The sequence below is a fragment of the Pipra filicauda genome, unplaced genomic scaffold (genome assembly GCF_003945595.2).
Source record: "Pipra filicauda isolate LSUMZ 115617 unplaced genomic scaffold, ASM394559v2 scaffold170_size1570365_pilon, whole genome shotgun sequence".
Taxonomy (NCBI): Eukaryota; Metazoa; Chordata; class Aves; order Passeriformes; family Pipridae; genus Pipra; species Pipra filicauda.
Genome location: NW_024104218.1, coordinates 168,653 through 195,875, shown reverse-complemented (window position 1 = coordinate 195,875; position 27,223 = coordinate 168,653). Strand labels below are relative to the sequence as shown.

General features: G+C 53.3%; 2 protein-coding genes across 2 annotated transcripts in view; one reads left to right on the top strand and one right to left on the bottom strand.

Annotated features, from left to right (window-relative positions):
* Positions 1-143: 143 nt before the first annotated feature.
* SARDH (sarcosine dehydrogenase) lies at positions 144-27,141 on the top strand. Its single transcript, XM_027741546.2, has 22 exons — positions 144-243; positions 963-1,281; positions 1,840-2,018; positions 2,489-2,668; positions 3,054-3,177; positions 3,367-3,467; positions 4,656-4,760; positions 5,123-5,252; positions 7,260-7,346; positions 7,460-7,550; positions 9,357-9,498; positions 11,122-11,205; positions 11,663-11,776; positions 12,286-12,424; positions 12,954-13,067; positions 14,441-14,588; positions 14,906-14,999; positions 19,741-19,903; positions 20,186-20,354; positions 20,849-20,984; positions 21,908-22,037; positions 24,390-27,141. The coding sequence occupies exons 2-21, from the start codon at positions 969-971 to the stop codon at positions 22,031-22,033; spliced, it is 2,739 nt and encodes a 912-aa protein (XP_027597347.2). The 5' UTR covers positions 144-243; positions 963-968; the 3' UTR covers positions 22,034-22,037; positions 24,390-27,141.
* Positions 23,719-27,223, bottom strand: part of DBH (dopamine beta-hydroxylase) — a 14,635-nt gene continuing 11,130 nt past the window's right edge. Inside the window, exons 11-12 of the mRNA XM_027741537.2 lie at positions 26,667-26,826; positions 23,719-24,220 (exon numbers count right to left, since the gene is read on the bottom strand). Of these exons, the coding sequence (XP_027597338.1) occupies positions 24,086-24,220; positions 26,667-26,826 (295 nt within the window). The 3' untranslated portion in view covers positions 23,719-24,085. The remainder of the gene's footprint in view (positions 24,221-26,666; positions 26,827-27,223) is intronic.

The following is a 27,223-nucleotide window of genomic DNA, read 5'->3' as shown; positions in this document are numbered from 1 at the left end:
CTCCTCTCTGCTGGACTCTTTGTCTTGGCTGAGGAGCAGCTGAGCCACGAGAAGGGGTACGAAGGAGCCCCTCTTTCCCTTCCTCCCGGGCTGGCTCCGCTCGCCTCCGGTTGCTGGTTAATATTTTTTGCAGCAGGGGCAGAAGGGACGGAAGAGGAGGAGGAGGAGGAGGAGAGCATCAGAGGAAGGCAGGGGCCCCACGGCCATCGCGGCAGGGAAAGCCAGCCCAAGTGAGCCTCGCTGGTGAGTGGATCCTGGTGGGAATGTGCCGGGGGCTGTCCGGGAAACTCATGCAGTGTCACAGGATTTCCGAGTAGGAGTTTGCAGCTTGGCTGGGCTGTGGAGGGACTGGGAGGGGATAGTGAGTGTTTTGGAGGCCACGTGGCAGCAAGTTGGAGGTCTCAATGGGATGATCTCTGGGGCAGCCCCTGGCCATGGCTTGTGTGGGAGTGGGACAGTGCTGGCCTGTGAGACCCCACTGCACGCCCTTTGTGCACCCAAAACCATGTGCCGGGAGTGATTCCTGAGCCATGTCCTCAGCCAGGACCTGCATGCAGGGTCTGCAGGGGTTGCAGGGTATCTGCAGGCAGGATCTGTCCCCGTTTCCACCCCCAGCAGCCATTGCACCGCCCTCTGATAGGGAACAAACCTGGCACCTTCATTGTGGCCAAACAGCTCCTGAATTCCAGAGGGGAAAAAAAAAAGGTGGTTTCTGAAGGCGTGAGCAAGCACAGGATTGATGTGCCTGTGCCCCCTTTTTAAGGGGGAGTCCCTCCAAAGGTTGTTTGGGAGCTGCACACATGCACAACTGGGATCCCATTTCCCAGGTGATGTGCCCCAGGGCTCGTTTAGCCCCTGCTCAGTGCCCAGAGATGCTGCTCCACGGAAAGGGTGGAGAGCTGAGCAGCCAGGCTGGCTGGGGATCCCCACCCCTGCCAGAGAGATGATTTTGGGATCTGCAGGTGGAGATGTCCTACGTGAGCTGTGCCTTGCGGGCAGCTGCCCCCCGCCTGCCAACCCCCTGGAGGAGCCCCCGGCCCTTCAGCAGCGCCACGGGGCCCACGGCCAAGAAGAGTGTCCCGTACCAGAAGACCCTGAAGGAGGAAGGCCCCGGCAGTGGGGAGCCCAGCCGGCCCCCGCCATCCTCGGCCGAGGTGGTGGTGGTCGGGGGGGGCAGCCTGGGCTGCCAGACCACCTATCACCTGACCAAGCTGGGGGTCACCAACGTCGTGCTGCTGGAGAGGGACCGCCTGACCTCGGGCACCACTTGGCACACGGCTGGTGAGTGGGTGGGCACAGCGCGGGTGCTCCCCGGGGTGGGCACTGGGATACCCATGATTTGAGATGTACCATTGTCTGTGGAATTAATCCATTTCACAGGCTGCATCTGGATGTGCTGGAGAGTTTGGGCTTTAAATGTGGAGAATTTCAGCATTTCTATTTTTCCTTTTCTGTTGAACATCCCCCACATTTTTTTTATTTTTTTTTTTTTTAAGATTCATGCGGCCACAGGAAAATGAAACATTTTTTTTTCCACAGGTATTTTTTTTTACCTTCTTTAAACCACTTTCCTTCGGCAGGGAGGAGGAGCTATCCAAGCTCTTTCGTGTTTTGTCACTTTTGGGGTCGTCCACTCCTTTTTCCCATTCATTTAATGCCCAAGGAAAACAGAAGCCGATGGTTTGTAGCGCTCCCACGTATCCACGAGATGGAGCAAGAGCCCCGCAGGGTGACGCGGGACACGCGTGGAATCACGGGGCTCCGTCTGCATTCCCACTCCGGGTGATGGAGGGGTGACGGAGCTCCTGTCCCACCCGTGGGCTGTGTGTGTGTCCCCAGGTCTCCTGTGGCAGCTGCGTCCCAGTGATGTGGAGGTGGAGCTGCTGGCGCACACACGGGATGTGGTCAGCCGGGATCTGCCGGCGGAGACGGGGCTGCACACGGGCTGGGTGCAGAACGGGGGGCTCTTCATCGCCTCCAACAAGCAGCGTCTCGACGAGTACAAAAGGCTCATGTCGGTAGGGAGAAGCCCCTCTGTGTGTCCCCCAGCTGAGTGAGCTGCAGGTGGTGGTATTTATTTGGGAGTGGGGCTGGGGGTCCCCAGGTCTCTGAATGACCCATCCCTCACTGCCTTCCCACCCAGAGAGCTGCGAGTGGCCTGGGCAGCCTCCTGACTTCCATAAAGCTGCCAAAATCTGGCAAAATGCTCCAAAGTCAGCAAAATTAAATCCAGCCATGGATTTTTGACCACTCAGGTAGTGGCAGCATCATTTTTCCAGCTGCACGGGCAGCAATACGGGGCCATATTCCCTGAAATCTGAGCAGACCATCCCACCCCACACTGGACTTAGGGTTTGCTTTGGTGTAGCAGTTGCCTCACCAGGGAGATGAACATGTCCTGGGGGTCTCCTCCTCCTCCTCCAGCAGCAAGTGATGAGCAAAGCTTTTGTTTCCTGCTTCAGCTCCCGATTTTCTTGTCCATTGGCAGCTGGGGAAGGTGTATGGTGTGGAGTCCTACGTCCTGACCCCATCACAGACCAAGGACCTGTACCCACTGATGAACATTGATGACCTGTACGGCACCCTGTACGTCCCCAAGGATGGCACCATGGATCCAGCTGGGACCTGCTCAACTCTTGCCAGAGCAGCAACTGCCAGAGGAGCTACGGTAGTTCTTAATTAGTAATTGCTCATTAATGCCTATCGATTCTGGGAGGAGATTTCATCCCCTCCTTCTCCATCTCCTTTCCCACTAAGGCAGAACTGCTCCTGCGGAATCAGATCTTTTCCAAGAAGGATGTTGTCACGCTGGTTGAGTCACAGTGACAAAGCTGGCACAGATTTCCTGAACCGTGAGGTCCAGGAAAAATATAGGGTGGAAAAAAGACCTTTAGGAGCAAGACAAGGCACCCAAGGCAGGGAGATGGCCATTGACAGAGCACTTCTTAGAGTAATTTTTTCCCCTAATTTGGGGGCTGGTTGTCAGGTGAGGTGGATTGTCCCCCTGCCCTTGTGACCCTGCCATGACTCTGCTGCCCTTCCTTTGCCACCAGATCATTGAGAACTGCCCGGTCACCGGCATCCAGGTCAGAACTGATGATTTTGGGGTGAAGAGGGTGTATGCAGTGGAGACAGCCCACGGGACCATCCAAACTCCCTGCGTGGTGAACTGTGCAGGTACAGGGTGCAAGGCAGGGGGGAAGCTGTGGGATGGGGGCTGTGGCTGCAGGGCACATCTGGCTTTGCATCCTGTGAGCCGGAGGGTCTGCAGCAGTCCGTGTCCCCTTGTCTGGGCGGGCTGCAGGACGGCTTTCTGGGGGGTGTGGAGGACAGGTCGGGGCTCAGTGGGGGTTGCTCTCTTGGCAGGTGTGTGGGCACGAGCCCTGGGCCGGCTGGCCGGTGTGCACGTGCCGCTGGTGGGGATGCACCACGCCTACGTGGTGACCGAGCGCATCGAGGGCATCCAGGTCAGTGCTGCAGGTCGGCTCCTCTGCTCTGGGGGGCAGTGCTGGTGAGGCAGGAAAGACCCCCCCCCCTTTCCTGGGACTCCCAGACCTGTGGGACCCCACTCTGTTCCTGCCTTTAGCGTGGGCACGTGCTGCCAGGTTGGGCTCTGCACATGGGGAGGTGCACACCTAGCAGGGCTCTCAGACCACTTTGAACAGAGTCGAAGTTAATATTTAACAATGTTACAACCGGCAAGATACTTCCTTTTTTCTTTTTTTTTTTCTTTTTTTTTTTCCCTCAGTAGAATTGTTATAGGATCTCTGCTGTGCTTGGTGAATCTGATAGCAGATTCATAAAGATCCCAAACACTTTCTGAACAAGCCCCAGTCCCAGCAGGCAGAGGTGTAGCTCTCCAAGCATTTCTGAACTGTCCCAAAAAATCTGTTCCTGCTGTTCGGCTGCGGAGAATTTCTCAGGAGTTGAAGGAGGCTTCATTGTCTCAGGCACCAGCGCTTTGAGGGTGACACATTAATTAGTTTCCATCCCACTGACACAGTCTGTGTCTGACCTTTCAGCACGAGGTGCCTCATTGTAAAAAGTGCTGTCCGTGATTACATTTCTATCCCAGTAACTCCACTGCGCTGTGCTCAGAAAGAAAGACTTCTCAGAGAAGAGGCTGCAGCTTGCAGACCTCGGTGCCTCTTGTTCAACCCACCTAATTCCGCTTGTCAACATGGATTGCAGTAGGCCCTACAGCAGTACTTCCATGTTATCTAAATGTTTCTCCATCCATTATTCAGGAGAACAAATCCCTCATTCTTCGCGCACCGCTGCCCACGTGTTGAGCTGCTGCCTCCTCCTGCAGAGGCGGGTGGCGGAGGAGTGATGTTTTCTGAGCTAGGATCAACCACGGGGGCTGCTCTGGCTCCCCCAAGCACCCCCAGTGCTGCTCACGTGTCTGCATAAGCCACTTTGCCTGTGGTTTCATCAGCTGTGCTGGAGCTGAGCCGGGTGCCTTCCTCTTGGGGCAACACAGGCACCCAAATTTCAGGGCTGAGGGAACACCCAGGGAGTCACTGCTGCTCCCATCCTTGGCAGGTCACTGCTGCAGGTGCCCACCCTCTGTCCTGGACCTCCACCTCGTGTAGGGGTGTCCTCATTGTTCTCACTCCCCTCTCACCCCTCCACTCCCTCTCCCTGTTTTTCAGAACATGCCGAATGTTCGCGATCACGATGCCTCGGTCTATCTCCGTCTCCAAGGCGATGCCCTTTCCGTGGGTGGATATGAGTCAAACCCCATCTTCTGGGAGGAGGTGAGCAGTGCCAGGAGGTTTTCTGGGGGGAACAAGGCAGGTTTCCAGGGAACCCACCTCAGAGGGATGGGCGCAGGCATGAGGGCCTCAACACCTGGATGCTGTGGGTACCAACCTCTGTGGGGCTGGTGGGCAAAGCATGGGAGAGCATCTTCCCTTTGGATCTGTCTGTGGCACAGACAGGCAATACAGAGGCAACAGGAATGAGATTAAAAGGCTGGACTGGGGCAATTCAGAGGCCACTGTGCAGTCCCTGCCCTGTGCATCATCCCTTCATCCAGGTGCAGGTGCCAGAGCTGAGAAGTTCTTACAGCAGCAGCTGTACTCTATTCTGTGTCCTGATTCCTGTTTCCCACCCTCAGGTATCTGAAAAATTTGCTTTTGGCCTGTTTGATCTGGATTGGGATGTTTTCATGCAACACATCGAAGGTGCCATCAACAGAGTACCAGTGCTGGAGAAAACGGGCATTAAATCCACTGTCTGTGGGCCAGGTAACACGGCTGTGGTGGCACCATAGTGGCTGGGGTTCCACCCAGGATCTTGCTGGAGGCAAAGGGAAACTTCATAACCTGGGAAGAAGGAAAACTCTCTGAAGGCAGAGAAAGTGCTGGTGGTCTGGCTGCAGTGGTGTCATCTTCCAAGGGGTGGCATTCCAGGCTTAGCCTGGGTGGAGAAATAGAATCATAGATTCACAGGCTCACAGAATGGTTTGGGTTGGATGGATCTTTAAAGATCATGTAGTTTCAAACCCCCTGCCATGAGCAGGGACACCTTCCACCGGATTAGGTTGCTCCAAGCCCTGTCCAACCTGGCCTTGAACACTTCCAGAGACGGGGCAGCCACAGCTTCTCCAGGCAACCTGTGCCAGAGGCTCACCACTCTTATTGTAAATAACTCCTTTCTTATAATTTCTTATAGTCTTATAGATGTCTTATAATCTTGTAGATTTCTTATAATCTAAATTGACCCTCTCTTAGTTTAAAACAATTTCCCTGGGGAGCTTTTTGCCTTGGTCCAATCTGGGTGTGAATAGCACAGATTTACAGACAGTGTTGTGGCCACTGGACTGGAAAATTGAGGGGCAGATTTTTTTCAAGCAGTGACCATTGTTTTACCAAGTGTTATCTTATATAATTATTTTTACTACTTTGTTCTGGGCCAATGACATTAGATTCACCTAGATTTACATCCTAGGCTGTCTGGTGTGGAATCAAAGGCCATAATATTGCTGCAGTGGCAGCTGGAGGTGATGGCAGCCATCGAACCCTAGACCTGCACACTTGGTTTGGCCTTAAAATCCACCATATGCTAAAAAAGAAACTGTAATAAAGCTCTTTTTGCTGAGGCACTTAAAAGGAAACCCTTGAGGCCTTTATGGTTGTATGAGGGGAAAGTAGGGCACGTCTCCTGCCCCGTGGCTGATCAAACATGATGTGTACAAGGTGGAGACCTTGGCCCTGGGTCCGGTGGTTTGATTACACTGCGGTGTGAGCAGAGCTGGTGGAGACCTGGCTTCTGGTAGATGAATGTCTATCCTTTGTAGTACAGTAATGCCATTTCCAAAGGTCAGTGCTCCTCCTTTTCTCCTTCTTGATTTAAACCAGCAGTTTGTGACAGCTGAGTCACGCTGGGCTGAAGCAAACAGCCAAGGCTTGTCCTCTCTGCTGTGAGTAACTGTGCCAAGGGAGCCCTCACTGTCTGTCCCAGGGCAAAGTCAGCAGGGCTGGAAGGAAGGGGAGGTGCTTTGGGTGTTGCTCCATTGAGTTTTAATCTGCTGTATCAGTACAGGGATAGTGGCACATGAGGAGCTGCTCTGGTGACAGTGGAAATATTGTGGCTCTGCTCTTGCCTTCTCCAGTGATCATGGGAAACAAGCTGGGCATTGCTGAGGGGGGAAGGACCGGGCTGAACTCCATTTTCCCTCTCTCCTTTCACATGGATGGATGAACCACCACAAAACAGGGAGGAGGATTGCACCCCTCTGTTAGGGTGCTTTGTTGTCCTCCCTAGTGAGGACTTGCATAGGGACTGTGGCTGATGGCCCTGTGGAATAGCATTGGCAGCAGGAGACATCATTAGCACAGGAGTCTGGGGAGACATCAGCAGCAGTCCCTCAGCTGAACAAAGTAGCTGAAAGTCATGGAATTTCCCAGCAGAACTCAATGAAGGTGAAATACAGTCATCATGAAATGTGGCTCAGACTTTGAAAAGGCAACAAACAGATCAGTGCAGCCCCCTTGACTGGGGGATCGGGATAAAGAAAAAGCCCTCACAGCGCCTCGTGCAACTTCTTTTGGGGGATTCATTTTGTTTCCCAAATTTTCAGTCTACTCCCAAGCTGGGAAGTGCTTGGTATTGGTCCAGTTCTGGCCCCACTGATCTGTCTGGGAGCAGGATGAGGTCAGCACTGGAAGCTGCAGGAAACCTGCTCCTAAAGTGTGTGATGTGTCCCCACAAACCTGTCCTGGCCTCACTGACACATCCCCTCTGTCTTGCAGAGTCATTCACAGCCGACCACAAGCCGCTCATGGGAGAAGCTCCAGAAGTCCGAGGGTTCTTCCTTGGCTGTGGCTTCAACAGCGCTGGTAAGAGAGACCCAAAGGAATCACACCTTGGGCATCATATCCCAGGCAGAGCCAGGCACCCACAACTGTGCTTGGCCTTCTGGCCTCATCTATATCCTCGCCTCTTCCCCCAGGGATGATGCTGGGAGGCGGCTGTGGGAGGGAACTGGCTCACTGGATCATCCACGGGCGGCCGGAGAAGGACATGTATGGCTATGACATCAGGCAAGTCACCCTGCCTGTCACCCCTCATCCTTGGGTGATCCTTGGGGACAGTTTCAAGGCAGGACTGGCTGCTGGAATCAGGAGTGGGTGTCCTGGCAGCATCTGTGCCACTGCCTGTGTCCCTCCGAGGAGCTGGAATCAATTACACGCAGTGGCTTTAATGAATTTACACGTGGGGTTTATCTCATTTGCCTCATTCCACTTCTACACGAACAGCTTCCATCAGGCACAAGGAGATGGCGGTGATGGGGAAGGACGGGCTAATTACGTTTGGGTTTTGTTGTTGTTCAATTAGTGCCGTGCCTAATCCTCTAACTTAATAATGGGGGGGATGATTTCAACGGCAGAAAGATTAGCTTTGCCCCCCTCTGCAGCTCCACACGGGCCGAGAGTTTTGACTGTGCAGATGTTGGCTCAGTAATTGCTTTTGACTTGCTTGATTATCTCTGATTGGGTGTGGGCTTTCTTACAGGGCTGTTAGTGACAGCAACCACCTTGTCGGGGACAAAGCTGTGAAAATGCTGTTGCTTTAGTGGTAAAGCTGTAAGTGCCCCACTGACTCAGGCTGGGGGAGTGGGGTATTGGGGCCTGCAGAGATCAGTGGGAGATGCCTCCATCTCCCTTCCTTTACCAGCTGGGCTAGGGATGGGGATGGAGCGATGGAGAAATCCCCAGACTGGACAGGCACTGGGTTGGCACCACCACAGCCCTTTCAGGGTGACCCCAGCCCCACTTAGAGAAGCCGGGGGCTTTCCATCCCTTGCACCTGGATGGAGCATCCCCCATATCCCATCTGCCCTGTCATCAAGCTGTCAGTCCCATTTTTTTTCCTTTGGGTGATGATTACTAAGCTCCTATTTAAATAACTCCCTTTTCTGCACATTTCAATATTTATCCTCTCAAAACACTCGCTTGTAAATATTTCATCTGGCAGCTGTTGCCCGCTTGCTGCTGTCAAAAATTCAGCATGTTGGAGAAGGGGCTGGGGCTGATGGGGCAATCAGGGGTGCCAGTGACATGCCATGTGTCACCTTCTGCTTGTCCCCTGCCAGCAGAAGAGGCAGCTGCTCTCACAGAGAGCCCATGGCCGCTTTTGGGGAGCATCACTTGCATTGCTTGCATAGCTCAGCTCCGGTGCCCTGCCTCTCCTCTGAACCCAGGCAGTGGGGAGGGAAGCTCAAAGTATCATTTTAAAAGACCCTAGAAATGACATTTTGTCTTGCCTTTCATCCTCTGCCTGCCTCCTTTTCTCCAGCCCAGGGAAAGGTGCCACAGTGCCCAGGGCTGCTCTCCATGAGTTATAGGTCTCTGGTAATAACAACCTGAGCGTGTGCTGAGCTGGCACATTCCTTCAAGGAGCTTTTCTGTTTGAAAGATGAAAATATGTCAAACGAATTTAAAATTATTTGGGTTTTATTTGTATTTCAACCTGGGGAGAATTGGATGAAAAATGTAAAGAATGTCCAGGGCTCATTCCCTCGTTGGGCTGCATTTGAATCCAGAGTGTGCTCTGAGGCTGGCAGGGCAGAATTAACCTCAAGTTTCATTTCTTTTTTTATTATTTCCCCCCTCCAGAAGGGATGTATTCTGCTTCCAGTCACTCTGGAGTAGGGCTGGATAGGGGTGCTGGCTCTCCTGGCCAGCGCCAGGCCCTACTTGGTTCCTCTGCTCTTCTACCTGTTTAACTGGTGCAGGAAATAGCAATTTTACACCTCAGCAGCTGCATCCACATCTGGATCTGGTCAAGAGGAGGCACCCCAGGAACTAGTGGGCCCATTGGGACGCTGCTCTCTCCCTGCCTTCCAGGAGGTTCCACCACTCCCTCACCGACAACAACCGCTGGATCCGGGAGCGGAGCCACGAGTCCTACGCCAAGAACTACTCCGTTGTCTTCCCCCATGACGAGCCACTGGCAGGACGCAACATGAGGAAGGACCCCCTGCATGAGGTGAGGACATTTTGCCATATGAGGAGCAATGGGAGACCCTCACAGCATCCTTGCAGCAAAAGAAGAGGTCACAAGGAGTGGCTGCAGCTGTATCGCTCCCCAGAGCATCGTGCTGCATCCGTGCTCCCATCCATCCATCCTGGGGAGATCCCTGCCAATCCCAAAGCTCACTGAGTGCACCCTGTGAGGGTGCTGGGGCCATGGACAGTTTAATGGTAGAGATGCCAAACTTTCCTTTAATATTTAACTTGGCAAAATGGCATAAGAGCTCAGTGATGACCACTGGGCAAGGGAAAAGTGAAGAGAAGAGTTCAGAGGCTGAGTCGATTCACTGCCAGCCCAGCTCGGGGGCAGCTGCCAGGGATGAGGATGCCAAATGCTCACAGGAATGAATCTCCTGCTGCTGCTCACCGTGTCCTGCAGCAGCAGGACCTATCACCTCAGCAGCAACTTCTCTCCAAAACAGAAGCCAGGACATGAGGAGGGATGTGGGAAGAGTGGGGAGCAGCTGTGCCTCTGCAGAGGTGGTTTTGCCAGCACCCTCTAAGTGGTTTTACTCCCTGGAGCCACCAGCCAGAGCTCTCCCCAGCTCCTACCTTTGCCAGCCACTTCCTTGCACAAAGCTCTGTAGGTGAGCACCCTTTAGATGTAGCACTTGTGAGAAAAACCCAGTTTCCAGCATTTTGCAGCACCAGCAACACCCAAGCCATGCAGCTCAGAGCCCCCCAAATCACTCAGCACCCCCAGGGTGCTTGGAGTGACTCAGCATCAGTGGCTTGTCCCACCACATCCCCACCAACCCCATTCCCAGCCCTGGCAAGGAGCAGCCACATTTCCCAAGCCCATTTCTGCCTGTCTCTGATTCATATCACACTATCCCTCTTCCAATGGAGAGCAGAGGCTCAAGCAGTAAAACAGACATCCCTGCCCTCCAGCCCCCGGTGTTTGGTTGACAGCTTGGTTGTTTTCTGTCACTGAGGATGCAATTTATTTTTTAATAGCTTGTCTAATAAGCAATGCCCATTTGACTGACAGCCTGGTATTTATCCATGCAGCTCCAGAACATGTGCTGTGTTTTATAAATAGGCACTGAATCATTTCTGAAATGTTCAACAAAATCTATTCTTTTCTGAACAGAGGCCCCAAACAAAAATATCTTAATGGATCCCTAATTAATTGCGTGCAGAGAGATTTTCCTGAGAGCACAGAGGAGGAATGAGAAGGTTGCTGTATAAATCTTAAATGTTATTATATAATTAGTCTGTGAACATCAGGGGTAATCTTGCTCTGTGGATGTAGCATCTCTCAGTCAGTAATTTGGGCACTGTAGCACAGGTTTTTGGGGGTGCACAGCTGGGCTGCTCAAATGCTGCCTCTCGACTACCCTTGAGGCAAATATCCTTTGGGGGGGGGGGATAAAAATCAGGCAATTTGCAGGCAAGTTTGCCACTGTTTTAAAAGACAAACTGCAGTGCTGATTTTGGCTGCTGACAGCCAAAACCAAGGGGTCACAAATCTGATCTGGAGCACGAACCTGCACCTGAGGAGGGCAGCTTGAACGCTGCTCAGAAAGCAGTGAAAAGGCTTTTTTTAAGACCATTTGTTCCCATTTGTCTGGTGTAGGAGCTGCTGCGACAGGGCTGCGTTTTCCAGGAGCGGCACGGCTGGGAGAGGCCGGGCTGGTTCAGCCCCGGGGGAGCAGCCCCGGTAAGCATGGCATGTGTTTTGGGGGGTGTTGAGCCTAGAGGGTACCAGCTGTGCCCAGAGCACGTAGGATGCATCCTGTGTGTGCAGTGTGTGATATGCTGCAGCAGTTGCATGTCCCCAAAAAGGGTCTATAAGAGCTTTCGGGCTATAATTCCCTGTAACAGCAAAAAGAGGAAGATCTGTGTGTGCATGTTGTGTCTGTCTGTCTGTCTGTCCCTCTGCAACAGGCAGTATCTGCCTGCAGTGCCCCCAAACAAGAGGTAGTGATATATTGATGAAAGCAGTGGGCAGGGATGCTGGGGTGGGGAGGGATGCCAGGGAGGGGACCCATCACCACAGCCACGTCCTTCATGGACCCACTCCTCTCCTGGAGTGGGGTGAGTATGACTAGGAGAGCCTTGGCTTCAGCCTCACATCATCTTCCTCGCTGTCCCCATCCTCCCACTTCTTCCCCCAGGTCCTGGATTACGATTACTACGGCGCCTACGGCCGGGAGCGCCACAAGGATTACACCTACAGCCGGCTGCTGGGGGACGAGTACACCTTCGACTTCCCCCCTCACCACGACGTTGTGAGTCCAGGGCTGACAGCCCCGCCTTTCCCCTGGCCACAGCTGGAATTGGGGCGGCCAGAGGCAGCAGAACCTTCTTTGGGTGGAGTTGGGAGGGAGGGGAGGCAGCAAGCTTCTCCTAAAACTGGGGAAAAACGTTCCAAAAGGATTAAGAGGAGTGTGTGGACCGTGCCCAGAAGCAGGAATTAAGCTGCTACTTTCCTAAATGAAACTGTTGATAGCAGCTTAGGGAAAAAAAAAATCAATTTGATAAAATTTAATTGTTATTAATTATAACTGTCACTGCGTTAGTGAGGTAAGGAATGGGACTGAGCATACAGGATTGCTTGTCAGGCTTGCTCCATTTAACACTTGATTTTTTCAGGAATGTTTTGAAGTTGTACAGCCTTCAAAGGCACCAGACAAGTGTCCTGCTATCATTTCACATTACATAAATGCTTTAATTTGTGCTTCCCTTTGTGAGGTGAGAGCAAGGCTCAGCTTCAGCGCTGTGTTTGCTTTAATTTTAGATCAAGAATGAATGCTTAACGTGCAGAAATGCCCTGGCTCTCTTTGACATGTCTTATTTTGGGAAATTCTACTTGGTTGGACCTGAAGCTACAAAAGCAGCGAACTGGCTGTTCAGTGCTGACGTGAGCAAAGCACCAGGTACCTCGTTTCAGCTGCATGCCAGGGAAATCCCACCCCAGAAAACCCCATGGGGGCCTAAACTGGCTTTTATTTTGAATGCTGCTCTTGCAGAAGATGTGGGAATCCTGTGGGAAAGTCTGCTTTCCCTGTCTTCACAAGACTGGATTCTGCTTTTTTGTACAGAGTCTCAGTGCTCTGAGCTGGGGGGGGCAGGGATGGGTATCTGGCCCTCTGGGTCCAGCTGTGGATCACAGCTGGAGATGTGATGGGTACTGGAGTAAATCAAGCACAACCCTCACCAGCTGTGGTTTGCTGTTCCCTTCTCCGGGGCTGGGAGGCTGGTTATGGCTTTTCCAAGGATGAAGATCCAGCTCCTCACACAGCAAAGAGAAAAAATCATAGTTCCTGGTGCTGGGATACCCCAGGATCCATCAGGGCACAGTAAGGCAGTGGCAGCTGATGGAACAATGGGGACAAACCTTCCTGCTACCCAGCTCCCTCTGCCAGGGCTGGCTGATGGGCAGCAGTGCCCGTGTCCTTCCCGCAGGCTCCACCGTGTACACCTGCATGCTGAACAAGCAGGGGGGTGTGGAGAGTGACCTGACTGTCAGCAGGATCAGCCCTGGGGACCCGACCTCCCCCCTGGCCCCTGCCTTCGAAGGTAAAAGCCCTGAGCACGGGGGTGCTGGAGGTGGGAGCATTTCTGTGGGCACTGGCTGGGTTCACCTTCCTGCAGCTCAGCTCCCAGCCTCTCCCACTGCATTTTCCACCCAAAGACCTTTCCAGTCCCAGGAAGCCATGGTGACAGGTTTGTTCCAGCATTTCCTCCATCCCTGCCACGCTGGAGGGGCTGCAGGCGTGGTGGTTATTGCGTTTTCCTAATGGCAGCCACCTGGCTTTTTCCACCTCTGTCCTTTGGTCCCTGTAACCTGATTATCACTCCTGTCCCCGGGGCCCTGCACTGCTCATCGCTGTTATTGGGTTTGTCCAGCCCTGGCTGGCAGCTCTGACCTCTGTCCGAGCCCTTATCAGCTGCAATAAAGAGGAATTGAAAGGGAGCAGAGCAGCCCAGAGGGCAGAAATGGCATTAGGCAGCAGAGGAGGAGGAGGAGGCTGAGCTCGGCTCTGGCAGCACAGCCAAGCTCCGGGGCTGCCACCAGACAGGGGTGTGCACTTGTACCCACAGAGCCCTGTCCCCACACTGTGTCACCTTCAGATGTGCTGTGGGACCAAGCTCACCCCCTTTGCCCCAGCAGCATGGGGTGCCAGTGAGAGAATCCTCCTTCCCTCTTGTCTGGGGCACTCGCAGGGGAAGGAGGGTGATGGGAAGTGGATGGCAGAGCTGTGAGGTTTGTCGGGCGATGGAGGGGTTTAATCACAGCAAAGTCTTTTTTTTTCCAGTTACAGTAGGTGGCTGCACTTATTATCATTGTGACAGATTATCAAAGAGCAATTTTGTAGTGGCAGGAAAGACAGAGGGAAGATTGATTACATATTAATCAGCTCTCAAACACCATCCTTGGGGATTTTTCCACCCAGGATTAGCAACAAGATGAAATTCCTCCTTGTGCACAGTACAACCCCTGCACTGGTTATGGCTCAGTCACTGTAGCATTCCCTGCTTCCACCTGTGGCTCCCATTTCCCTCCACACTTAAGGGTCTGTTCTGTACAGGGACAAAAATGCAAATGCTTTTGCTCTTGGTCTCTAGGGACAAGGAGGTTTTTTCCCTTCTTGTGATGTTCACAAACACACAGGCTCCTCCAGGTTTCAAACAGCTTTTTATACATTTTCTTCTTTGGGATTTTGATGGCTTTCACTGTGCTGAGCCCCACAAAAGGCAGTAAAGCCCTCCCTTGCCCCAGAACCATTTAACCCCCCTGCTCTTGGCAGCCCACCCTGGTCTGTGCACGCTGGAGAGGCTCAGGGTTCCATCTCAGGCTCTGGAAAGCAAAACCAGCCTGGACCTGAGCTGGTCATCACCCCCAGCTCAAGGCTTGTGACCCTGAAAGGCTGCTGGGGGGTGTCTTCCAGGGGATGGATACTACCTGGCTATCGGCGGGGCCGTGGCCCAGCACAACTGGTCCCACATCACCTCTGTGCTGCAGGACATGAAACTCCAGTGCAAACTCCTCGACTGCTCGGAGGAGCTGGGCATGATGAGCATCCAGGGCCCTCTGAGGTGAGCGTGGGGAGAACCTGACCATGGAGGGATGCAGGGAGGGATGGGAGAAGGGATGTGTGGATGGATGGAGGGAGGGATGTCTCAGATACAGGTCCCCATGTTGGGCAGGGCTAGGTGTGATCTCCATGACAATGATCTGGCTGGAGCAATGTTCCATTTTCTGGGAAATTAAATTTCTTTTGAGGCTCTGACAGCATTGCACATCAGCCACATCAGCTCCTCCTTAGAGCGAGAAGTCTGTCTTGCCAACAGGATAACCTTGTGTCCTTTCAGCTGTGTCCTTTCACCACACCCACTTTGCTGCTTCCCCACAGCCGTGTCGTCCTCCAAGAAGTGCTGGACACCGACCTCAGCAACGAGGCCTTCCCCTTCTCCACCCACAGGATCACCACGGCCGCAGGATGCACGGTAGGACGGAGCCCTTGAGCTCCCCGGGAGCTCTGTGCTCTGAAGTGACCACCCACCAGCCTGTGCAGCCAAGCATAGAATCACAGGCTGGTTTGGGTTGGAAAGGACACTAAAGCCCATCTCGTTCCAACCTCCCTGCTGTGAGCAGGGACACCTTCCACTAGACCAGATTGCTCCAAGCTCTGTCCAACCTGGCCTTGATGGGATGGGACATCCATACTTTCTCTGGGCAACCCATTGCAGTCTCTGGACATTCTCTGCTAGGGAACCTGTCTGCCTCCACATTATTGCAGTGAGGTTTTGTTGCATTTTTTATTTGAAAAGGCCAAAATCCAGTATGGGAGCAGGATGTTTCCCTCCCTGACTGCCTGCCAGGTGCCAGCCTGCTCTCCCTGCCCTCCCAGTGGTGTCAGAGCCTGGGCTGAGCTTGGGGAAGGGACATGGTGACTCATGGCTTTGCAGCAATGGCAGAGGAACAAGAGATGCCTCCCATGGATTAGGATGAGCACTGGTGATGAGATTTCCCTGACACTCCAGACACTTTCCATTTCCCCCTAATCATAAAATAGAAAAAGGGATGATTTAATGTAAAGCATGTCAGGTACTGGCAATAAGGGCTGGACAGCCCAGGGAGCCGCTGTGTTTGATCACAGGAGAAGTCTGACAGCCTTAAGCCTCCTGTACAAGTACAGATCATCCTGCATTTGCCCAGACTTCAGGGCTCACTTCAGCTGTGATGAGAAAAGGGCAGAATTGATGCTGCTCCATGCTAATGGCTCAGGTGAAGCCCGTTGGAGCCTGAGTGAGGGGACAAGAAGCCCTTTGGAGTGATGGTGATGAGCAGCAGCTCTGCCTGGCTTGGGTGCCTGGTAGGGACCCATGGGTGGGGGTTCTCAGCAAGCTGCTGGAGATGCACCTTGCCCAGGTTGGCAGCCCAGCACCTCTGCCAGGCCCTGCAGCCATGGGTGGTGTCACTCAGAGGTGTCGAGGGAGGAAGGCTCAGCCTAAAGTGTTTTGGTGTCGACTGTGTTGCAAAGAAGTGGAGCCTGGGGGTTTGCTGGGAGGTTTCACAGCACTGTCTGCCTGATTGGACTCCTGCATCTCACCTGGTGCAGTGAGAAAAGCACCTTAAATCCCTCTCCCACCTCACCCAATGTTATCCCTGGGGAGGAGGTGATGGCAGCTCTTTGGGGAGTTCTGTCATGTGTGAGGCTGCTGATTGAGCCTGCTTGAAACACCCTAAATAGAAGAGTTGTTGACCACAAAGTATCATTTTGTCAAAAGAGAAATGTCCTGGGAAAACCTGCTGCTGGCAAGTTCGGGTATCAAGGAAAAGCTTTTGCTACGTTTCCCAAGGAGCTCTGACTTCACATTGATGTTTATCCCATATGAAATATTCCTTTTGTTGCAAAAACACCCTTTGGAAGAGAAGGTCGAGTTTGCACCCCATCCTTCCCATGGGAAATCTGGGCAAGCTCTGTTCCCAGGGCATCCCTTTCCCTCTGGAGGAGCAGGATGGCAGGAGGGACCATGCCGAGCTCTCACTGTGGCTCTCATGCCTGTGCCTGATGGAGGATGAAGGAGGTGAAGGTGCAGCAGTAAATCTTGTAAAAGGCAACAGGAAAGCTGGGAGCTGGAGGCAGGTTGGATATTAGTGAAATTGGGTTAAGCCACGTGCGGCCACTTTTCATTCAGAATTAGAGTGGCTTTAATTCGACTGCAGCTGGCTGCTGAAGGGATTGCTGCTAAATCAAATTAGGGCTTCTTGATTTGTGAGCAAGAGCCTGGCCAGGGTTTAGGCTGGTTTAACTGAGTCACAGATTTTGCCCAAGTCATATTAGTCCTCCAAACCATCAGTACCAGTGTGCCCTGGGCTGGGGTATCAAAAATGCACAGTGAGTCCAGTGTCCCTTAATGGGACTCCAAAGCCAATTCATTGATGCAGGTTGTCCGAAATTTTGAATTTTAGTCCCCACTGATGAGTTATAATCCTCCCTACATCCTCCCTTGTCACGGCTGTAGCAAGCTGATATCATCTCATAATAATCTCCTTATCCCCTGGGAAAGGTGTGTAAATGTTCTTGCCTCCAAGGGTGTGATTAGTTTATTTGCATTTCACTTCAAGTTTATAAAAAAGTAATCCAGTCCTGTGAGGAAAAAAATAGCTGGTAGAAATTTTGTATCTTCTTCTGAGTCTAAATTCCCTGACTGTCAGAATTGGTGTGGGCTGGGGGGAAGACTCCCTTCCTGCTGCCAGAGCCACCCTTTGGGCAGTCTCCTTTGGTCCCCATTGAACAATGAACACCAGGGTCTCCATCCCACGCCAAAATTAGAGTGGGAGGATTCCTCAGGACAGCAGGCTGAAGCCTTTGCTGATATTATCACCTTCCAGGGGGATTAAACTGAACCCAACATCTTTAAAAAGTTATCGCTGAGATTTTCATGCATTAACTCAGTAGTTGAACAAAATCAGCTGGAGTGAAAGGAGAGTTCCAGCAGAGTTAATGACTCTGGAAATTACCTACTGGTTTGTGAGTTTATATATAGCGTCTCTCATTGTATTGAACAGCAGAGAAAGGTCCCCTTTTGAATTTCACTGCTGGATACAGGGTAAAGTTCAGATTTTCATTTTCTAGAATGCTTTTGAATTGCTGCTCAAAACCCAGGAGTTGATGCTATTCCATAGCTCCGGCTGCTATCTAACAAAAAAACCTGTTCCTAGGGGAATTCAGCAGAAAGCCACAGCAGCAGCTGAGCCCAGCCCTTGGCATCACCCATCGACCTCTGTGGTGGGATGTGGACCCTGCCCAGGGTACACAAGTGTGGGGGCAACCTTGACCCCTGCCTGTGCAAAGCTAATGACTGGCACCCCTATTTTCCAAGGTGTCTTCTGTGGAGCACAGCTCCTGCTGGGATGCTTGCTCACCCGGAGCAGCAGTGGTTTGAGGGGAAGTTTCTCCCAGGGGTAACTTGCTCTTGATAGTTAAGTGCACTTTAGTCGCAGTCGTAGGCAGGGTTAATGAGCCGGGAAGTTGCCTGTCAGTCCCCAGAGCATCTCCTGCCGCAGTGGAGATGGAAGCTGGCTGCAGCAGCTTGATCTCTGGCTGTTCCCTAATTAGATGACACCTTTGTGTAGAAGAAAAAGCTTCTCTGCACCCCTTGTGTGTGTGCACCTGAAGAAGTGATTGCCAGCCTTTGTTACTCTCTGCAGGGACCAAGGGAGTGCTGGCTCCCGGCACGGCTCTTTGGGAGGATGCTCAAAATAAGTTCCCAATATCTATGGGTTCCTTCCTTCTCTCCACTCCTATTGTAAAGGTTAAGGCTTCTTACAAACCGCCTTAAACTCTGCTTGAGGGCATTATTTTTGCAGGGGGATATTAGGGGAAGCAGGAATGGATTTGGGTGCCCTCTGGCCATCCTCGCAGCGGAGAGTCCAGGCACTCCTTTGGCACTTCTACCTGTTTTGAGCAGCAGCTGCTGTTGTCTGTTGTTGTTTGTACCCAGGATTAGACAGCACAGACCAGGATTAGACCAGCTCTGGTTGTAGTAAGAGCTCAGCAAATGGCAAAATGCAGCTTCTGCCCCAATGACACTCGGAGCCAGCACAGGCAAGCCAGTCCCAAGTCTGTGGAGTGTGTCCAGCCAACAAACCTGCCTGGAAGTCTCTTCCAAGCTGAAAACTGCTCTGTTAAGACTGACAGCTCACGATCCGTGGTGCAACTCTGGAGTTCATCTGTCTCCCAGGGCCGACTATGTATTTGCAGTTGATGTGCATACAAAGGGATGAACCAGAGGGGTTGTGTGGGGGAGGAAGTGAAGAAATACAATGGGATGAATCAGAGGGAAATGAAGCTCAGACTCAAAGGCTGTCTCCAGGGAAGGTACCTGAATCTGGGTGGCCCCAACTGTCCTGGAAAGCTTTGGGAATGTCAACTGTTTCATAGGGACAACAAGAAGATACAGTCAAACTTGCCTGGGTAAGAAGCTGGGGGAACATGGACAGGGCAGTCCCAGCATGGTCTGTTCCCCTGGGAGTGCAAGCAGGCTCCATCTCCAAGGATAAGGTTTCCCCAGAGAAGCACCGAGTCCCCTGTGCTGATCTGCTCATTCCTCTTTGGAGCTTCATGCATTCAGTGTGGAGCTAATTTGGCAGCACTGCTTTAGGGCACAACCTCCGTGGGGGAAATCCTGAGCATCTCCCTGGGCTGAGTGGGATGTGGGTCAGGACACTGGGCTCAACTCCTGCCTGGGAGCCTTTGGGTGCCTCTGCTGTGGGAGCACCATCCCAAGTCGGGAAATCCCTGGGGGACAGCAGCCATGAAGTGCCCCAAAGCAGGACAGTCCTGCTGGGGACCGGCTTTCCCACCTCAATGGATCAGCAGAGGGAGACAAAAGCTCGGCTGGAGCTGGAGCATCACATCTAACCCCAGCTGGGCTGCCTGCAACAGCCCTGCAATCAGTGGCCAGGGGGTGCTGACAGAGCCACCCCTGCCCACTGTCCATCCCTCCTGGGCACTGACGGTAGCTGGGCTTGAGGTGCCGCCTTGGGCTGTACACAGATGAGAAATTCAGTCTGACACTGCCTTAGAAAGAGCACAGAACTGCCTTCCACCACGAGGTGCCCGAGGGTGCCCAGGCAAGCTGGCTTTCCCCCCGACATGGGCGTACGTGGCTCTGCAGCCTCTCCCACCCTGCACAGCCCGTCTCCATCTCAGGGATGTTTGGCCTCTTGCGTTTACAGGTCCGTGCCATGAGGTTGTCGTTCGTGGGCGAGATGGGCTGGGAGCTGCACGTGCCCAAGGCAGACTGTGTGAAGGTTTACCGGGCGGTGATGCAGGCGGGGGCCCAGCACGGCATCACCAACGCCGGCTACAGAGCCATCGACAGCCTCAGCATCGAGAAAGGTGCCTTGCTCTCCTTACAGCAGCACTCGCTGCTTTTCCTCCAGCCAGGGGACCAGGGCAAAGAGCTTTTCCCCAGCTTCAAGGGCGGGTTAGTGGGGCAGAGATACTACTGGTCCCAGTGCTGTGCGCTGTGATTTCCCCAATATGTGCTCCTCTCGAGGGTGCTTTGTCTAGGGCCAAGTGAATGGAGGGGTGTCCAGGAGGCAGGGGTGATGTCTTGGCCTCCTCATGCTGCTCACCCTGGCAGAGATCACCTGGTTGACCCCTGCTTGCTCCCTGCAGGGTACAGGCACTGGCATGCGGACCTTCGCACCGACGATACCCCGCTAGAAGCCGGCTTAGCCTTCACCTGCAAGCTCAAGTCCAGCGTCCCCTTCCTGGGCCGGGAGGCTGTGGAGGCCCAGAAAGCCAAGGGCATCTTCCGCCGCCTCGTCTGCTTCACCACAGATGAGTGAGTACCACTGCTGAGTAACACTGCTGGCTCCAGCACCAGCGGCCACCCCAGGACCAGCACCCTCCCCAGCCCCATCCACCCCGTGTGTACACACACAAGTGGTACACACACAGACACAGACACACACACACACACACGTGGAGCTCGGTTACGAGCCAGCTCAGCTGTTTTCCATGCTCTAATTCCATCTCTAATTTAAATCCCACCGCAAATTCCCTGTTGGATCCTTTAATGGGAGCTGGAAACGGTGTGACAGGGAGTGGGTTGGTCTCGTTTCACCCAGAGCAGCGGGAGGTTGTGCAAATTGGGGTGGAGGGACTTCGCCAGTGCCTGGGTTGAGCACAGGGATGTTCATGGACCTGTGGACAATGGGAGTCCTGGCACATGGACTGGCCTGGGGCAGAGGTGGGGCCTGGCCTCCCCAAACTCCTCTGGCCTGTGGGGGACTGATGTGGGGCTTTGCTGATGGCAGCTCTGCCCTCCCCTCACAGGAAGGTGCCGATGTTCGGCCTGGAGGCGATCTGGAGGGATGGCAAGGTGGTCGGCCACATCCGTCGGGCAGACTTTGGATTTGCCATTGACAAAACCATCGCCTACGGCTACATCCGTGACCCTGAGGGGGGCCCAGTGAGTACAGACCCTCTGGGGATGGCTGTGCCTCCTTCCCCAGGGGGCTTATGGGGGGAACATAGTGCTGGTTTGGTTTGAAGCCATAGGCACAAACCCCTTGCTGTCATCTGGGGTGTGAGATGGGGCAGCAGCTCCTTTGTGCTTCCCCCGTGGAGGTTGGAGTGCGAGGGGTGTCACTGGAGTGCGAGGGATGTCACGGCTCAGTGGCAAGGTCAGTCTCACCTGCTGTCACTCTGTGAGGTCCCAGCAATGCTCTCTGGCCCCAGCACTGCCTCAGATGTTAATTGCAACCGAGTATTTAATTGCAGTAGTGAATTAACTTATGTTATAGGGAGCAATGTCCAATAGGAGCAGAGCAGGCTCTTAATTAAGCCTGAGAGACTCCTGGAGAGGCAACCAGATGCCCTCATTAAGCAGTGTGCTGTAGTCAGAGGCCAAGGAACCCGTGTGGGGACGGAGGGTTGGGGACCCTCTCTGTGCCAGCTGTGAGCAGTGCATATGCTTGTGCTTTCATCCTCTTGCTTGCCTTGGCTTTTAATCCTGCATCAGTGCAAGAGTCCCAGCTCAAGTGGTTTGTGGTCCAGTTGCCCCTAGGAACACCCTTTTCTCCCCGTGGTGAATGTTGTTCCTTTCCCCTTTCCTTTCCCACCTCCTTTTTCCTTTTCACTGTATAACTCCACAAGTAAAAAAAAAAAATTTCAAATACTGACCGATTTTTTTTTTCTTTTTTATCAGAGCACTTTCAACATCTATTTTCCTTCTCTCTGTGCATCCTCTTGGAATGGCAGGGCTGGGTTTTCTGCGGAGAGCAGATCTGTGGGGCGGGGTGGGAGCTTGCCCAGGGATGGAGCTTGGATGCTGGCAGGGGGCTGGTGCCCTGCAGCACCTAATGGGGATTTCTCCATGGCTCTGCCCCACAGGTCTCACTGGATTTCGTGAAGAGTGGCAGCTACGAGCTGGAGCGGATGGGAGTGACCTACCCTGCCCGAGCACACACCAAGTCCCCGTTCGACCCCGACAACAAGCGCGTGAAGGGCTTTTACTGAGCAGGTGCTGCGGGCGCTGGATGGGGAGAGGGAAGAGCCCATTAGGAGCTGCCAGCAGAATTCCTGGCCCTTGGGTGCCCCAGCTGGCTCCGGGGTCAGCTGGAAGAGCCGGGAAATCACCTGCAGTGAACTTATCAAGCAAATTTGGGTCGAATTAGAGGGGAGAAGAGGAAGAGATTCTAAAAAGTCCAAAGACTCTGTTGCTCTATTTCCCAAGTGAAGCAGTGCCGCTGCAGCAATAATTCTTTTCCATGGGTTAATTGGCCTGAAAACAGTGTTTTGCCTGACTGCATATGAAGTGGTTTCAGTTTTTGACTTTGCTGAAAACTCTTTCCCCCAAAATGTAGTTTCACACTGCCTGGAAATGAATTTTTTTAAACTAACTCTGCTGTTAATACAGCTGTAGCCTCCATACCTGACGAGCCTCTGATCCCTTGCTGTGTCTGTCCTCACTCCAATGGGTGTCACCTCCTTTTGGCTCTGCCCTGGGGACCCCCAGCTGGGGTGGGAACACTCGTGGGGGCTATGGAGGGAAGGGGCTGAGGCACAGACAGGCTCCTTTCAGCTCCCAACAGGGGTGGGGGAGGCCTGCAGAGGCTGAGCCCTGTGCTGCCAGCCCCGCAGCCCCTGGCAGTGCAGAGCCAGGCTCGGAGGCATCGGGGAAGGTTTTCCATCACACACACACACATCCCATGAACCCCCCGCTGCCAAAGGGAAGGGTCAGCGACTTCCAGCCCATCCCCACAATTATCCTTTGCTCTGGTCCCCTCGCTGGGCACAGCGAGGGCCTGATCTCTGCTGAAGCTTTCACCCGCCTGAAGAAATAATCTCACTCCATGCTCTTCCCTTTCTTTCCCTTGACTAGGTTTGCTTGGTGCATACCCTCTTTAGAGCTGATTTCAATTCCTTAACCTCGTGCCACAAGCGCTACGGGCAAGAGCGTGAACTCTGAAAATGCTTTGGTTTTTCTGAAAACGTTAAAAAACAAGATTGAGATGAATTTTTCTCTTGAATAGGAGCTGATTGCCCTCCCTGTGGCAGGAGGAGGGCAGAGGAGGGGGTGGCCACAGTCCTGTCCCGAGGGAAAGAGCATGCTGCCTCCCTGCCAAGCCAGGGATCCACTCTGTGCATGGAAGATCATGTTTTGCTTTAAAAAGGCCTTTCCAATGTGCAGTGCTCTGTCCCTTACACTCGAGGTGACTGGGAGGGTGAATTTTGGGGGCCACCTGCCCTGGATCCCACCTGTCCCAAGGTAGCAAGGGCAGGCAGCCAGCTGGGATGGACATGGACTCTCCTGCAGCACCTCCAGTCTTTCCTTTGCTCCTCCTGAGTGTTCTCCCCTTGGAGCTCGACAGCAAAAAGCAATTTATTTTACATTTAGATATTTAATGGAGTAATTTTTCCCTGACAAAAGATTTGTCATTCCCCTCCCCGTGCCTCCCCACCACATCCCTCCCCCTTTCTAAACCCTATCCCAGAGGTATCATTTGTTCCCAGCCATTGGCATCTGGTGGCATTGAGAGGAACAATCCCAGCATGGGGGAGTGGGGAAGGAGCATGGGGGGGAGGTGGGTGTCGGGTGGGCATCGTGGCATCCCTCCCTCCTTCCCTCCATCCCCTCCATGGCTGGCAGGGTGGGAGAGCACCTGTGGAGCCATCCTGAGCTAAACGGGACCATGGGGCACTGCAGGGCTTGTATGCTGCTCCCACACATGTCCATGCCTCAATTTCCCTGTGGGAAAACAAGGCTCTCCCCCCACTCCCTGGGGCCACACTGGGTTTAGCACAATAGCAAACCTCCACGTTCTCATTCCGGGGGTGGAAAGCAGCATTACTCAGAGCCAGGATTGCTAATAACACACTAAATATAGCACTTTCCATCTCCAGAGTACTTTTTGAACTCTAGCTCATGAGCCCTAACCCCCCTGCAGGGGCCAGGGCACTAGTTGGCATCGCTGTGTGGGCAGGATGCCGGGACAGTGATGGGATGTTCCCCATGGATGCTCCTGCCTGGAGGCACTTCCCGTCGTGATGGAAGGAACAGGCATCGTGTCAGTCCCTCCTGAGCTGGCCCAGGTTGAGGGGGATGGGGGCAGCAGGCTGAGGCCCCGGGGCAGGTGGGCAGTGGGGGACAGGCTCCTGCAGCCTCTCAGTGATGGTGGGAAGTGGCTGCTTCTCCCAGTCGCCCTGCAAGAGAGTTTGGCACCATGAGACCAAGTCTCAGGTACTTGGAGACTTGGTGTTTCTGCCCATCTCTCCAATGAGCTTTAATATTTGAAGCATTTTCAGCCAAAATCAGGATGTTTTCTTATGAGATGTTACTAATTATTCATATTACTAATTCTTCATTTTACAGAAGCACCTACACATCCCCTTAGCGGCACAGACGTCTGCAGTGCACCGTGTCTCACAAACCCACCACAGTTAGGATGTTTCCACCCCAAAAAGCGCTACCCACCAAATCAGATGGAGGCAACTCAAACCAGGGAGTCCCATACAGGCACCAACGTGCTCTGAAAAACACTCTCCACCAAATATTGGCAGGAATTTGCAGCATTCCAGCATGGATGTTCCTGTGCAGCTGCTGCAGAGCAGGAAGGATGCAGCAGCCTGGATGATGTGCTGTGTGGCAGAGCTGGGGAAGGGCTGTCACAGCCATCAGGGCTCAGGGTGACCACGGCCAGGACAAAACCTCCAGCTCTGTGCATGTGAGGAGACACCTTGTCTCGGGGATGTTCCCTGCAAAGAGCAATCTGCCAGGTCCAGGCAGCGCTGAGGGCTGAGCCCGCCGAGCAGGATCTAACTCAGATGTGATGTGTTGGCCTGGGTTAGTGGCCAGTGGAGATGTGGGCAGGGGCTGTGAGGGCAAAGGGGGGCTTGGCTCTGGTTTGGTGATGCTGCAGTTTGGCTGCTGGCTGCGTGCTCATGCGGAAATGTCAGCGAGAGGCTGAGCCACAGCGTGAGAAGGAGGAGGGAGGTCTGGAGAGGAGAAGTAGAGCCGTGAGTCATCAGCAAGATGAAAGTTGAATTTACGTTTTCAGCTGAAATTTCTTGTGGTATGTCAAGCGAAACAGGCCAGAGGCTGCACCAGCACCAGGAAAACCCTGGGGGAAGATGGACTGGGATGGAGGGACCCTTCCAAAGCTCATGAGGAGTGACCAGAGAGGGGACAGCATTGCAGGGGAGCACCAGCTGGAGAAACAACTATTTTCCTGTACCCTTCTGGCTTAGAGGAGCAGTTAAGAATGTTTAGGGTGTGCCTGCTCCAGGGCTCGGCTCCAGTCCTGAGCCCATCTGCTGTGGAATCTGCCCTGCTGATACATCCTGAACCCTGTGCCCGCTTTTCAGATAGATCAAAGGCACTTGGAGTGTCTCAATAGTTGCTGTTTTCAGTGCCTTCGAGTGGAAATCTGAATAAAGGGAGTTTACTGTGAGCCCTTGCGGGTGCAGGGGTCTTGGGGATGGCATCATCCCTGCTGCCTCTCACAAGTGGTACCTTGAGATTTTGCTCGATAATTAACAGCACTCAGTTCCTTCCAGAAATCATCAGATTTGGGATCACTGAACTGCAAAAACATGAACTTAATTAGAAGCCGGTGCTTTTCTCTTGGCAGAAACAGTATGGAATAAATGAGATGTATCAAAGTTGGGCTCGCTCTGAAGCACCAGCAGAGCAGGGAGGCAGCTCAGTTCCTTCGCCCTCACTGTGGTGCCTGTGACCCACTTTGTGCCAGCATTGGCTCTGCTCCGCTCGAGTCCCTTCCCAGAAGCCCCCTAGACCTCTCTGAAACCAAGAGAGTTGTCTGAGCTGTAATTAAGAGGTTTAATTCATAATTGTCCTGCTGCACAAAACTTCTGCACCACTGTTCTGCACTTCTGTCCTCTGCACAGCCGAGAGGTGCCGGGTCTTCAGTTCCAGGAAACTGGAATGGTTTCTGCCTGCTCCAGAGTGGACTTTGCTGAAGGGAGTTTACTGGGGCAGAAAGCTGATGGTCATCCCTGCAGTCAGCTCAGCATCCTCCTGTGCTGCAGTGGATATCCCTGGATCCGGGAATAGGCTATCAGCTAAGTTTATTACACCGATAAATGGCACTGGGAGCTGAGGCCATCAGTGGTTTTAAATCTTCATTGCCATCATTGTTATGTCCCTCATCACTGGGCCTGTTTTTCCTTTAAAGATCTCGCAGTCCTTTATCCTTCAGGTTTTGCTGGATCCCTGCGTTCGGAGGCTGCACAGATGCTGCGCGTAATGAGCTCGCTCTGCTGGGACCTGATGTCATTTGCCAAAATCCTAAAAACCACCTCACGTTTCTCCTTGGATCTGGAGCCAGCCCTACTTCAACGCTCAGCAAAAGCAGCCTCCAAATCACTTTATGCAAATGCATCTCCCAATTGAATCTGGCTGGGAACATCCATGGTGGGCTCTGGACAGATTGTTTAAGCACCAAGGCTGGGCTCAGTGTCCTGACAGCTCCAGCTCCCTGCCCTGAGCCCGCTGGGTTTTGGATGTGTCCTGAGCACCGGACACCTGACCCATGTGCTTGGTACAGACCTTCCCACAGCTCTGCCAAGCTGCTTTTTACCTACAGCTGGAGGTTTTGTTGGGAAGCCTTGGGAGTGAAGCTGTACATACCGGGAACCGGATGGCGGAGGATTTGTTGCAGTGCATGGAGATCGGAGCAAAACCGTAGAGGGACTTTAGCACATCTCTGTTGAACGTGTTCCAGGGGACAGAACTGAACTGCTCTGGGACAGAGACCTGCGGGCACATGCAGACCTCCTCATCGTTAAACCTGGGGCAAGAGAAACGCCACACTGAAACACAGCAGTGTTGTCCCCTTTTGGTGCTGGATGTGACTAATTCCTCCCTGCCTAAAGCTTGACCTGGAATGGCTCCGAAGTCAGCGCTGGGCACAGGGAGCGCCTGGAGCAGCGGGCACCTGCAGGGAAGGATTTGGGGCCAGCTGACTGCCTGTGGGTAGGACATCCTGTGCAAGGTCAGCATCTCCCCCTCTCATCCTGGGTGGATGGGCTGCAGCTTCTCTAGCAGGGATGCTTGCTGTCTGCCTTGGGTTATAAGGAATATTCTGCACTTAAGCACATGGTCATGCTCTGACTCTTTCTGTGAAGTCCATTCCCAGAGGTTCTGGGAAACCCTGGTTTTGGCTTTTTTCTAGTGTTACCACCACA

Excerpts from the sequence above, each read along its gene's own strand:
- SARDH (XM_027741546.2), top strand. The coding sequence starts at position 969 with ATGTCCTACGTGAGCTGTGCCTTGCGGGCAGCTGCCCCCCGCCTGCCA. Across the intron at positions 15,000-19,740 it reads CCACGGCCGCAGGATGCACG|GTCCGTGCCATGAGGTTGTC; the intron begins GTAGGACGGAGC and ends TTGCGTTTACAG. Across the intron at positions 20,355-20,848 it reads GTCTGCTTCACCACAGATGA|GAAGGTGCCGATGTTCGGCC; the intron begins GTGAGTACCACT and ends CTCCCCTCACAG.